The sequence below is a fragment of the Eleutherodactylus coqui genome, chromosome 10 (assembly GCF_035609145.1).
Source record: "Eleutherodactylus coqui strain aEleCoq1 chromosome 10, aEleCoq1.hap1, whole genome shotgun sequence".
Lineage (NCBI taxonomy): Eukaryota > Metazoa > Chordata > Amphibia > Anura > Eleutherodactylidae > Eleutherodactylus > Eleutherodactylus coqui.
This window is the reverse complement of record NC_089846.1, coordinates 41,392,979-41,407,209: the sequence shown is the minus strand read 5'-3', so window position 1 is coordinate 41,407,209 and position 14,231 is coordinate 41,392,979. Positions and strand designations below refer to the sequence as shown.

General features: G+C 48.1%; 1 protein-coding gene across 3 annotated transcripts in view; it reads left to right on the top strand.

The window, feature by feature from the left end:
- Positions 1–6,021: 6,021 nt before the first annotated feature.
- The window catches only part of OGT (O-linked N-acetylglucosamine (GlcNAc) transferase), a 32,811-nt gene continuing 24,601 nt past the window's right edge, over positions 6,022–14,231 (top strand). Inside the window, exon 1 of one of the 3 annotated variants that reach the window (XM_066580846.1) lies at positions 6,022–6,172. In XM_066580846.1, the coding sequence (XP_066436943.1) occupies positions 6,136–6,172 (37 nt within the window). In that variant the 5' untranslated portion in view covers positions 6,022–6,135. The remainder of the gene's footprint in view (positions 6,173–14,231) is intronic. The other 2 variants (XM_066580845.1, XM_066580844.1) reach the window with 2 other exon arrangements.

Genomic DNA, 14,231 nt, shown 5'->3' with positions numbered 1-14,231 from the left:
GTTACGATATTACATTACGATTGGGCATTATAAGGTAGCACGCAGCCAGGAAGCGATTAAAGCGTACTTCTCGTACGTACGTGATGCAGGACATGAGGATAGACCTCGTTACTGGGACTCTAAGGAAGGCCTCATGTCCACGGGGAAAATCAGGCCCGCTACGGATTCTACATGGAGAATCTGCAGCGGGTCCCTCCTGCCCCGCGGACATGAGCGCTGAAAATAGGAATTTAAAAGAATTTACCCATCCGGAGCTGTTCGGGAAAGTCTTCTCTTCCTCACGGCCGGATCTTCTTTTTCGGCCGGCGGATGAACTCGTCACGGCTGCGGCACGTCGGAGTCGTGCCGCGCGCATTCGCCGGGCACATCCGCCGAGCCGAAGCAAGAAAGATGCGGCCGTGAGGAAGAGAAGACCTTCCCGGTCTGCTCCGGATGGGTACATTCTTTTAAATTCCCATTTTAGGTCTCCCGCGGATCCAGACGGCTTCCATAGGCTTCAATAGAAGCCCGCGGGAGCCGTCCCCGCGGGAGACCCGCATGAAAATGGAGCATGGTCCAGATTTTTTCATGCTCCATTTTTTTTAAAATCACTTTTATTGACCATCCGCGGGTATTTATGTACCCGCGGGTGGTCAATGCATCCCTATGGGGTGCGGATCTGCGCGCGGGAGGAGAGTTAAAATCCGCTGCGGATTTTAATTCTTCTTTTGCCCGTGGACATGAGGCCTAACAGTATGTAAACAATTGGCTTCCCCTACCCAATCAGACTCTGAGCTAATCACGTGTGGATTTGGGGTTTTTAAACTGTATTTTTTGTCTTTTCCATATAAAATACACAAAAAGGAGTAATATACAGTAAATGATCAGTAAAAAACATTGTTATTAGAGTTGAGCGAATATACTCTGCCGAGCTTGATGCTCATTTGAGCATTAGCGTACTCGATGGTGCTCGTTACTCGAATGAGCATCACGCCGTGTTCGACCCCGACACACAGAGAGAGAGAGAACTCGCACGTAAAAATAAAACATTTAATTTCAGTGCGTCTATTCACATGAACGCCTTTTTTTTTTTTTTTTAACTGTTGGTCCGAGATAGAAAAATCACAGCATGTTTTTCGCCGATTCAGTTTACCAATCACCTATTAGGTCCTACTACAGGAGGTGGAAAAAAAACAAAACTTGCAACACATTTGCATGGAAATGTGAGTTTCATGCCAGCGCAATGCGTTTTTTTTTTTTTTTTATTTTTTTTTTACTATTGAAACAACATGCGATGTTCACGCGTGTGACGGTCGCATGTACAGCTTTGCATTTTTCTTGCAAAACACATTGCAGGAAAAATCATTAGTTTAGGCATGCGATATTGGTCCAAGCGTCTCGGACAGATATCGCACTCACCTGTGTAAATGCAGCCCCACAGTGAGAAAGGTTATCGGGGTCAATACAAGAAGGATGTGGCTAAATACATAGGCGAGAGGATCAGCTAGAAACACGACGGCATACAACGTTATTTTACGGTAAGTAACAAAGTCCTGTTTCCACTTTTCTGCTAGAATAGGGGGAGGTTGCGCCTCCTTCCAACAGTCAGTCAAGGGAACCGTGATGAAGAACTTGACGGATTCTGATTGTTGCGCACCGGCAGCCTCTGGTCCTCTACAGCCACGTATTGTCAAATGGCTCCACTAAGCGTGGCCAACCACCCTATTCCAGGAAGGACTGCCCTTTTTATACCACGTTAACACTCTCTTTACACGAAGCATGTAATGTCCCTGCCTGGTCCTGCCAGCTGGCCAAATGAAGGCGTATTTCCCCACAATTATGCCGTCTGGGGCTGAATCTCTCCAATGCCATATTGGGTGCCGTTACTTGTGTGTAGTAGAAGCGATGACCTCACACGTCAATAGGCATGCATTTGTGCAGCGTTACATACACATCACTACAGTATTGGGGCCAATGCCCACGGCCGTATTTGTACTGCGGGATCCGAAGCGAGCGTTCGCCTCCGGATCCCGCAGCAAATACTCCCCATAGGACATGCTATGGCAAACGCTTTCCCCTGCCCATGTCCTATTCTAGTGCGAGCCTCACACAGACTGCTTCCATTGCAGTCAATGGAAGCCATCTGTCCCGTGGCGAGTTGCACCAGATCTGCGTCATCGCTGACGCGACTATGCACTGCGCATGTGCGACGGCGCACCAGCTGGCGCATCCGCAGGGCAGAAAGAAGACTTCAAGACAGGTATGCGGGGGTCAATGCCCGGGGGAACAGGGTCTGTTTCCCCCCCCCCCCTCTCCTTCCTTCCTTCCCCCCCCCCCCTCTCCTTCCTTCCTTCCCCCCCCCCCTCCCTCCTTCCTTCCCCCCCCCTCCCTCCTTCCTTCCCCCCCCCCTCCCTCCTTCCTCCCCTCTTCCTCCCCTCTCCCTCCTTCCTCCCCCCCCCTCTCCCTCCTTCCTCCCCCCACCCTTCCCCCCTCCCCGCTCTCTCGCTCCCCCACCTTCCTTCCCCACATCACACATTGCTTACATTTATTGATGGATTTTATTGTTTTTGCTCTGTAACAAACAAAACTACAGTAAATCAGCTGTCTGGTTGCACATTGAATGATTAACCCGGATCTCCGTAATCCAATTGTTATTACAAGGTACAAAGTTTAGGAGGTTTGAATTGCTTTGTTGTTCTGGGTAAAGAAAAGGACTGTGAATATCATAAAATACACTACAATACAATAACCTGCTATCTAATGCTGTGGCTTTGAAGTTACTTTCCTGAGAACTACAAGTATGCTGACGTCCGATGAGTCAGTTTCAGTATATATTAACCCGTTAATGACCACCCATATGACTTTTTATGGGACTTTATTCTGATGCATACGTCTTTTTACAGCATTTTATCAAAAGCCTGATATAGTTGTCTCATACGAAGGAGAGCTGGGGCCTAGCTCTAATGGTGGGGACCAGCAAAACCACTGATCCCAGCCGTGTAACCCTTTACATCCCGTGAGCAGTGTGACTGCAGCATGTAAAGGGCTGATGAAGGAGGCTCCCTCTGTCACTCATCGGATCCCCTTGATGTCCCAATGGGTAGCTATGGCACTGGATCTTGAAGATGGCCTTCGGATCAGCCATCTACGCTGGTCTATGAGCTCGGCCATATAATACACTGCAGTACTGAAGTATTGTAGTGTATTATATAAAACATCAAAAGTAGTGAACTTCAAGTGCCCTATTGGGATAAGAATAAAAATAATAAAGTCAAAGCCCCACCTTTCTTCCCTTTTTAGTATATAAAATAAACACAAAAAAATCACAAATTTGGTATCGCTTCGTTTGTAATGGCCCACATAAACAAGTTAGTCCATTTATTTAACCCACCTTGTGCAAGCTGTGAAAAAAATATTAAAAAACATAAAGAAAAGAGCTGATTTTGCATATCTTGCCTCACAAAAAACTAAGCTATTGACAGGGAAAAAAAACATGCCAGGGGTCATTGAATGTGGAGATAGAAAAAAGTGTATATATATATTTGGTATCGACACAATTTCTACTTACCTGCTGAATAAATTAACATATTATCTATATCATACGGTGAATGTCTAAAAAAAAAAAAAAAAAAAATTGCAGATTTTGTTAATCTTGCCTTTAGAAAAAGATGAAATAAAAAGTGTTCAAAAAGTTATGTTTCCGAAAATGGGATAAATGAAGAGTACAGCTTACCCCGCAAAGGAACAAGTGTCTTTTTTATACCTATCAGGCCGAATGCCCACAGACTGATTATCACTGACCGCGATTTCTGCAGCAATGTCCGTCCATAGACATGCTGTATAAAACGATTCTCCCCTGCCCATGAGCGGAAGCCAGCTGCGATTTTCCACTCACAGGGGGAGGAATCACAGCATGTTCTAATTTGTGTGGAAAAACGCACGGACAGCTTCCATTGCAGTCAATGGAAGCCGCCCATCCCATGATACTCCGTGGGAATCTGCGTCATACCCCAGCACCAGCACGTCATGTACTGCACTGACGCTCTCGTGGCAGATCCGGACAGGTGAGTAAAAGGTCTCTGGGGGACGCCGCGTCTGATTTTGTTGCGAGATTTCACAGACGGAAGCCGACCCGGCCGTGGGCATGAGCCCTAAGGCTGCTTTCATACGGATGTAAAAATCACGTGAGATTTGTGCGTTGCGAGGCGCACAAATCTTGAATAAATATGGCCCCCTTTCTTTTGAATCGGGTCATATACATGACTGGGAAGAAATCGTGGCATGTCCTCTCTTTGGGCATTGCCTCGAAATGCATCGCACATGGTTTTCAATGGGCTCGGCGTGCGATGTGTATGTGAATGCGATGCGAGGTTTCCCATTGAAAAAAATAGGAAACGGTTGGCGATCCTCGAAGCAGCTGAAAGCCGCGCTGGAGGATCATAACCTCACCGGAGTAATGGGAGGCATTTTTGACACAAACGCCTCGCATCCGCACGTGCACAAGCGCAATATCAGGCCGTGGGAAACTAGCCTTAAGCACAAGCGCCAGCCACTACAAGGGTCAGAGCAGTGCTTCGTCTCCGACCCCGGCCGATGTTTCTTGGATATCCCTTTTAATTAGTTTTGTCGCATCCTTCCTTAATAAATCATAATAATGCCCTCCTTGCTTCTCCTCCATTCTATTCAGTAGGTCACAAGCTGCCCCCGATTAAACCCCCGTGCACTTATACAAACGTGTCAGTGACTGCGCTATTGCCAACTGGCGCCACAATACAGTTGGCATTGGCGGCTGGCACCTCCGTACAAGAGGCTTAAGAGAATGCAGCCACATTATAGGAAGGGTTACGCCTAGTTGTCAGTTAAGACGAAAGCGTATGTATGCGTGCAGTTGTGCTGAGTATTTGCACGGTGTTCCGTTTTTGCGTGCGTCTGCGTATTTGCACGTGCAAAAAAAACCACACAAGCATGCTCCCACTGATTTCAATGGGCAACTAAGTTTAATATGCGCCATTTCCGTGCCCAATACACACAAAAATAGAATTTGGCGTTTTTTTGCACGTACAAAACCACATGAACCGTCAGGTTTCAGTTTTTTGGACGAGAAATTAGCGCATTATTTTTCAGGAAAACGGATACATGGCGGGATGGGAGCAAGCAAAAACCTTTCCGTTTTCTTGAAACCCCATTGATTTCAATAGGGGAAGAAAAAACGATGTTTTATTTTAGTTTCTCTCCTCTAAAGCCGCCTGTCTATGGAAAGCGCCGGCACCCGTCCACGAGCGGAAAATCATTGCAATTCTTCGCTCGCGGCGGGCAATTCGCAGCATACTGCATCGGAGAATCGGGGCAATTCATAGCATACTGCGAATTGCCCTGATTCTCCGTGGGCAGCCTATCTATTAGATAGGGCTGACCGGCGGAGATTTGGCGGTGGCTCCTGCTCCCGGGCGGCAGCTCCTGCGGCGGAGCTTCGCCGCGGGATACCGCATCGCCCGTGGACAGACTGCCTAAATGGAGCAGAGATGGAAACCCTGAAACGAGCCGTAGCACAGGTGTGATAAGGCCCTAATTCATGTTCTATCTTGTCCAATCCCGAAGTCTGAGGTAACACCTTATTTCTGCCCTATGTAAGAATATATGTATGTAAGTCTCATGAATCTGTCAACTGCATCAATAATAATCGATATACTGCTGGATTACATATACATTTGTGTTTTTATTATCATTCGCCATTTTCTACAAGAAGCACACATTAAATTGCACGTCATTCCTGCTTCGCAACACCAAGTTCCCACAAGAAAAATGGCCGCCCGAGCTCCCCACACACTCTGAGGGGCCTGAGGCGCATGCGCAGCCTCTTCTGTTTGTCGCATTGCACTGGGCGGAAGAATACGTTGGCGGTTTTCTTAGAAGATAGAACGATAAACGTTCTCGAAATGCCCTTTTGTCGAATAATTAGATGAAATATCTTCGTAGACATTCGGAATTTTTTAAACAATTGTTCTGAAAACCTTTTCCTGTCAAAGTCACTAGCGCAGCCGCGCAAGGAGATGGCGTCCTATTTTTCCTGGAAGTAGATCCGGCGCTACTGTTAGGCGCCATTTCACAGTACGGAGTGAGGCCGAAGCAGGTGACGCTGGGACTCTTGGCACCGTCATGGCTGCATCAGTGGGGAGCGTGGCTGATAGTACAGGTAGGATGGGATTACTAGATCGCGCCATGTTATGTAGTATCAGCTGGAAGAGCGGATGAAGGACGGGGAGACTCCATGGGCGGGGTGTGCGTCTAACAAAGCGGCTACAGCTAATGGCGCGGGGGAGGGGAAATGCATGGTGATATTAAATTGGGGGTATCCGAGGTGCATGGGATAGGGGGGCATATATTGGATGTTGTCTGGCGATGCCAGAATGTGGGGGGGCGATGTGTGGTATCTGGTGACATCGTGTTGGGGGGCACATGGCATCTGGTGACGTCGCGATGGGGGGGGGGGGGGGGGATACGTGGTATCTGGCGACTTCGCGATGGGGGGATTCGTGGTATCTGGCTACGTTTGGATGGGGGGGTACGTGGTATCTGGCGACGTCGCGATGGGGGGGGGTACGTGGTATCTGGTGACTTCGCGATTGGGGGGATACGTGGTATCTGGCTACGTTTGGATGGGGGGGTACGTGGTATCTGGCGACTTCGCGGTGGGGGGGGTACGCGGTATCCGGCGACTTCGCGGTGGAGGGGTACGCGGTATCCGGCGACTTTGCGGTGGAGGGGTACGCGGTATCCGGTGACTTCGCGATGGGGGGGTACGCGGTATCCGGCGACTTCGCGATGGGGGGGGTACGCGGTATCCGGCGACTTCGCGATGGGGGGGTACGCGGTATCCGGCGACTTCGCGATGGGGGGGTACGCGGTATCCGGCGACTTCGCGGTGGGGGGGTACGCGGTATCCGGCGACTTCGCGGTGGGGGGGTACGCGGTATCTGGCGACTTCGCGGTGGGGGGGTACGTGGTATCCGGCGACTTCGCGATTGGGGGGGTACGCGGTATCCGGCGACTTCGCGATGGGGGGGGGGGTACGCGGTATCCGGCGACTTCGCGATGGGGGGGGTACGCGGTATCCGGCGACGTCGCGATGGGGGGGGGGTACGCGGTATCCGGCGACGTCGGGATGGGGGGGGGGTACGCGGTATCTGGCGACGTCGGGATGGGGGGGGTACGCGGTATGGGTGGTGTCTGGCTATGGCGGGGTTGTTTGTGGTAGGACACGTGGTATATGGTGATGGGCAGTCATCCCGCACCATATGCCATGTATGTATCAGTATGGGTATTATAACTCCTCCCTCACACGTGCGTTGCTGGAAGCGCGGCGCTTTACTTCCGGTTTCGGCTGCAGACGCCAGCGTTTAGCTCTCCATCATTGATGAGGCGCACTTAATGCTCGAAAATCGCTGCGCAGAAAGCGCCATGTTGGAGCGCCTGTCTGCGCCGTATGAGGGGCTCCATTGAAAACAATAGGAGCCTCTAACGGCGTTTAGCGCTGAAAGCTGTAAAAGGCGCGGGCTGTGAGGGCGGCCTTTAGTCGTTCCGATTGGAAGGGGAATATTCTGATACCTGCAAGAATTAACTCCTTGTGTGCTGCTTTTATTACCGAGCCGGCCTCGTTCTCTGTGCTTTGTACATGCTAGTGTATGTATATCAGTTACCTTATTGGTTGTGCCGTCCAAACCCCGTCCTGAGATGGCACTGCCCCGGCCTAGCATCTGATTATGTGGGTGAGGTGAACACCAATTTTGGGGCTGGTAGAATTTGGGCACAGTATGAGTATGGAGTCGTTGCTGCCGCTTAGATGAACCAAGATGGCGGTGTGTTGGCGTCTAGCTGCGCAGGCTGTGTCATGCCCCACATTAGGCTCCCCTGTTAGGCCGGCTTTACACGACCGTCGGTTGGTGCGCACACGGAGGGTCCTCGGCACATACCATGCATTAAGAGGTATGTACTAATGCTTTTTCCTTCACACTCACGGATATGAACTGCATATTCTGCGAGCGAAAGGGAAAAATTAGCGTTGCGGATGGGCTGCGTCATCCAGCGGCGGCCCGGGAAATACAAACAGGAAAAAAATCTGTCTACAGGGTTACAGAGTTTGAAGGGACGCCGGCCGGGGGCACAGCCAGATTCTGCTGCGGGTTCCCACATGCCAGCCGGCCATACTAGGGCATAAAATACATCCAGTGCACAGACCCGGAGCGCCTCCCCCGACATCCTGCAGATACTTGAAAACTAAAGACTTCAAGGATAAAAACAGAGGATTGTCTTAAGGTCCTTTTACACGGGACGAAGTCGGGCAGTCTATACCCGGCACTCGTCCTTGTGTTTCCTCGCTCCCGTGCTCCTGCATCGGAGCTAGCAGACCTGTCTTGCGCAGGAGCGGCCAGCAGGGGGCGGGGCAGTGCAGGAGATTTCTCTCCTCTCACTCCCTCGCCTCCTCCATTGAGATAACACTGTGGCCTTTCACTACTGAACGGCGGTTGTTTAAACTGCACGATGAGCTTCATTATTCAGTTTAAACAGCGGCTGTTCAGTAGGGAACGGCTGCTGTGTTTTCTCAATGGAGAGGGGTGGGGGAGCGAAATCTCCTGCACTGTCCCGCCCCTCTGCTGGCCGCTCCGTGCAGGAGCACTGGAGCGCGGACACAGACGAGTGTCGGGCAAAACGATGCCGGACACTCGTCCGTGTAAATGGACCTTTACAGTCTGTTCTTTGCAGGACAGATGAGCGATCTTTGGGTCTCAATAACAAAAGGCTTTTCTACCTATTTCTGGTATAAAATGTCGCAAATTGTTGCACAAATAGAGAGTAGTGCAAAAAGTTGCAACTTTTATGCTTTGCACCAGCCTTGCCACTTTTATGGCATGTGGATGTGACCACCCTGGGCCGACAGATTTATGTATAATTTGAGCCAATAACTGGCGTCAATATTGGCACAATTGGATGCCAAATTGAACCTGAGGTACATGTCTGAAGGCACGTGGTGCTGCAGGGGTGCACCTAATACATGGACAGGCGTGGGCAAGGGGAAACTATGCTAAGCTCGGCATTGGTTAACGTCCCCCTTGTGTCTGTGGGCTGCTGGCCCTTTATGACAGTAAACATGTATACTGAGGCACGGCTCTCTACATGGCGGCCTGAACAACAACTGATCGGAGGAGGAGCGCCAGTCACTTACTGATGGGACGTATAGGCAGCACGCTTGTGAACTTCCATCGTGAAGCTCGTTGGTGAGGACAGGTTCCCTTTAACAAGTGCTGCTTTTTATTCTTGTTTCAGCCCATTCCCTCTTTTAGTCACTCTTTGAAAACCCTTTTTAACTATGATTTAGCGGCGGAGCTTGAGGGTCTCTACACAGACTAAGGCTTCTCTCATATCAGCATATTGTAATTGCGCAACCCGCTATGCCAGTAGCCCATTGATCTCTATTAGGCCATTTACCCTTTATTTGTGCATGCATATTACTCCTGTGAAAAAAATCCCAGCATGCACTATCTAGAATTCATGGCGTGCAGAAAGTCTAGAAATATTCGAAGCTCTTCACAGACTAGACTCTTTAAAATTATTATTCTTTATTGAAAAGTATGTAAAAACATACACACAAGGGCTAGACCAAATGGGATAGGGGTAAAAAAAACAAAACACCATGAAAAAGACACAAAAACCGACTCAGACACAAACAAAAACTAAGAGAGTCACCGCTCTTCATTAAAGTCCCATCAAGGGCTAATGATGGTGATACTAGAAGAGGACGCAATGCACATCCGTATCCTAGTAAGGGTCAGGAGCCTACCATCCAGGCCAGAGGCGCTACAGCTTTTTTTGTTTTCTTTAGATAGGTCTTATATGATGGTGTGGGGAACAATCTCTTTTTCAGATACACAGAGATTTCTGGTCTGACAATGATATGCACTGCCACCAGACGGGCTATTTACTCTTTAATTCCCTAACATCCCAGCGACCAAACCAGTTCCCCATATGGGGATACTGACAGCTGATCGCTATTGAGTGTCGGTCCCTGACCTATTTTCTCTAAGGGTGACTGCATAAATGTTGCCGCACCCATAATAACATTTTATGGTTTGGCTACTCAGACCACATTCTTTTGATTATCTCAGTCGGCCCTAACCCACACATCCATATCTCCTGAAGATCCGCCACATGGGCAGTGAAACGCGTAGAGCCTGTAGTGATGCTCATTTGTCGACAATAATTAACCCCAATGCCCTTCTATGGAGACCATCTGCTCCTTATCCATTACACTCGACCCTTACACTAGGGATACGGATGTGCATTGGGTCCTCTTCTTGTATCACCATCCTTAGCCCTTGATGGGACTTTAATGAAGAGCGGTGTCTCTCCTAGTTCTTGTTTGTGTCTGAGTCGGTTTTTGTGTCTTTTTCATGGTGTTTTTTTTTTTTTTTACCCCTATCCCATTTGGTCTAGCCCTTGTGTGTATGTTTTTAGATACTTTTCAATAAAGAATAATCATATTGAAGAGTCTAGTCTGTGAACAACATGCACCATCTAGGTGCATATTACACACGTACATATGCCAAGTTAGTGTATGGGGATTTGGGCCCGCAGCAAGTACTCATGTCATTGCGTACTTGTTGCATGCTCGCTACTTACGGCTGTCTGAACTTGGCCTAAGGGTGCTTTTACCTAGAAAGATTATAATTATCGTTAAAAAAATGGCTGGATTGTTTGAATTAGAACGTTCAGTGTAATCACAGCCAACAAGAATTAATTTGCTTATCATTCATTTCATGCAGACATAAAAACCATTGTTGGCTCACTTGCTAATCATTCAGTTTATTCAGCGCTCGTTCAGTCCTTCTCATTCACTGGTACAGAAAACTAAACGATCCTACTGAGCTGACCGAGCGAATGAGCAAACTGTGATATTTAATCATCAAACTTGGGCAAACGATTTCTCACTCCATATAGAAGCTCCCTGAGTTAAGGCCCATTTACACTTAACGATTTTCATTCAAAATTCGTTCAAACGATGGCATATGAGCAATAATCGTTGCACGTAAACGCTGCCATCGCTCAATCTATGGCTGAGCGATTTTTAAGGTGAGCTTAAAAACCATCGTTCAGTCAGAGAGACATAACAGGGACCGCACGCTGTGTTCTACACGGGAGTCTGAGATTACATTGTATTCTGCCGACAGCCCCGTGCCCGAACAATGGAGCTATGTGCAGAGCTCAGACTACATGCTGGGCTCTGCAAACAGCTCGTGTAGGCTCTTTTACACGCAAACAAAGCTGATAAAGTGTTAATGGACATTAGTGCCCATTAACACTTTATGCAAAATGATAGCTAAAACGCTATGGAAAGCGCCAGCCGGCGTGATTCACCAGCGGTTTACCGCCGGCAAATACACTGCCATGGGCAGGGGGCCTAAGGCCTCCCTCTCACAGGCGTTTTTGTACAGCATTTAGTGCTGTTTTTTACAGTGCTGTGCTGAACGCTGTACAACGCTTCCATTCATTTCAATGGGGCTGCTCACACACGGCTGAAAACGCAGCGTCTTCGACGCTGCACTTTGACAGCGTTGCATGTTCTATTTTTGGCCGTTTTCAGCCCTGTGTTGCCCATTGAAATGAATGGGCAGTGGTTTCAGCGATGCTGAAAACACGGCACAACTTGGTACCGCGCTTTGGCAGCGCTAAACTCCCTAGCAACACTGCCTGAGTCAAAAAAAAATCAATATTCACCTTACAGATGATGTTGCTGTCCCCGGCGGCGCTCTCGGGACTTGTCAGCCGACAGGGGAACTTTTGCTCTAGTGACAGGGATTCGAAAACCCTGCCTCCAACAAGAGATTGCTCTGATTATCTGAGCAATGTTGACTTACAGCCCACTCAGCCAATCACAGCCAGCACTGGATGCGTCCAATCACAGCCATTCATTAATTGAATAGCTGTGATTGGACACATCCAGTGCTGTCTCCGATTGGCTCAGCTGGCTGTCACTGAACGGCGCTTAGCCAATCAGAGCAATTGGCTGGCTTCACAGGGTCCCGACAGTGGCGCCGGGGACAGCGACTTTACCACCTAGGTCAGTATTGATTTTTTTTTTTTTTTAAATCGGCAGCTTTGGCTGCGCTCTCAACTGTGCTGAAGACACAGCCGAAACGCTGGCATAACACATTCCGGCGCTGCTGAAACCGGGCGGAATCTGCAGCAAACGCAGCGTTAAAAAAAACGCTGCGTTTCTGCAAGCTCCTGTGTGAGGGAGGCCTAAGGGACCCTTACAAAAGGTTTTATAACACTTTCTGAAAAAGTTGCACGTTTTTGCGCAAACTGATATTTGTACAAACATTTGCTCCATTTCCCCTTTTTGCCCCAATTCTGCCACTTTTCTGATAAGTGGGTGGGACTTGTCAGAAGGGGGAGCTTGGCCTCGGACTGACAGATTTACGTTTACTTTATGTTCGAATCTGGCATAATTTTACCAGAAATTTACACCAGGTCCAAACTGCCGTACATTTCAGAATAGGCGCATTAACCATTTCCAATCCAATTTCCCTGCCCCCTGCACACTTCCCGGCTCTTATTTATTTTGATTGGGAAAGCACTTTATGGGTTCCTTGGAATTACTCCATATAAAATCATGACATCATTTTTTCGTTATTCTGAGTAATTTTTTGAAAATTTTTATTTTCCAATCCAGTGTCGGCCCTCATCTGACATTAAGATTTCCCCGCATAGCTGCTTTGTCGGACGAGGAGTGACAGATGTTTCTAAACATGTCGAAGGCTGTTCTGCACATGTATGTTACAGTATACAGGACGGTGCTCTGATGTCGCAGGCTGTTCTGTATGTTACAGTATACAGGACGGTGCTCTGATGTCATAGGCTGCTCTGTATGTGTATGTTACAGTATACTGGGCGGTGCTCTGATGTCACAGGCTGTTCTGCATATGTATGTTACAGTATACAGGACAGCGCTCTGATGTCGTAGGCTGTTCCGTATATGTATGTTACAGTATACAGGACTGCGTTCTGATCTCGGAGTTTGTTCTGCATGTGTATGTTACGGTATACAGGACAGCGCTCTGATGTCATAGGCTGTTCTGCATGTGTATGGTACAGTATACAGGACGGTGCTCTGATGTCATAGGCTGTTCTGTATGTGTATGTTACAATATACAGGACGGTGCTCTGATGTCATAGGCTGTTCTGCATATGTATGTTACAGTATACAGGACAGCGCTCTGATGTCATAGGCTGTTCTGCATGTGTATGGTACAGTATACAGGACGGCGCTCTGATGTCATAGGCTGTTCTGCATGTGTATGGTACAGTATACAGGACGGCGCTCTGATGTCATAGGCTGCTCTGTATGTGTATGTTACAGTAGACTGGGCGGTGCTCTGATGTCACAGGCTGTTCTGCATATGTTTGTTGCGGTATGTCCCAATAACTCTTGATTTGAGAGTTCTGGGGATCGTGCTCGTTAAGGAATCACCTGGACTCCTTGTAACGCATGCTTGTTGATGTTCAGTGTGTGAGGCTGTGCATTATTTTGCAGGAAAATGTCATCGGGTCTGTCCTGAAGATATGGTAATGCGACGGGCTGCAGCATGGTATTACCAGCTCATAGCATGTGTTGGTGCTATCCCCTGATCAGCTGTTGAGGGACAGGGGTTGCAGGTTGAGGGGCACTTAGGGAACAGTGACCACAATATAATTAAATTCCAGCTGTTATTCAATAAGAAGCCTTATCGGGGAGCGACAAACAAACTAAACTTTAGTAAAGCAAAATTTGATCAGCTCAGAACTACTATTGGTAACATTAATTGGCATAGCGTCCTCAAAAATATCAGTACAGACCACAATAAGGAGAAGTTTAAAAGGATCCTAATGACCTCATGTGAGGAGTTCATACCCTTTAAAAATAAAACTACAAGTAGAATGAAACCAATATGAATCGACAAGACTGTAAGGGGGGCAATAAACGAAAAGAAGAAAGCGTTTAAACTACTAAAGCAAGAAGGCAGCGAGGAAACGCTAAAATCTTACAGGGAAAAAGCAAAATATGCAAAGAAAAGCTCAAAATGGCTAAGAAGGAGGCAGAAAGACTATTCGCCAAAGAGAGCAAAAACAACCCGAAACTATTCTTCAATTATATTAACAGTAAAAGGATTTGCAGGGAGAGCACTGGCCCTTTAACAAATAATGCAGGAGAAATCATT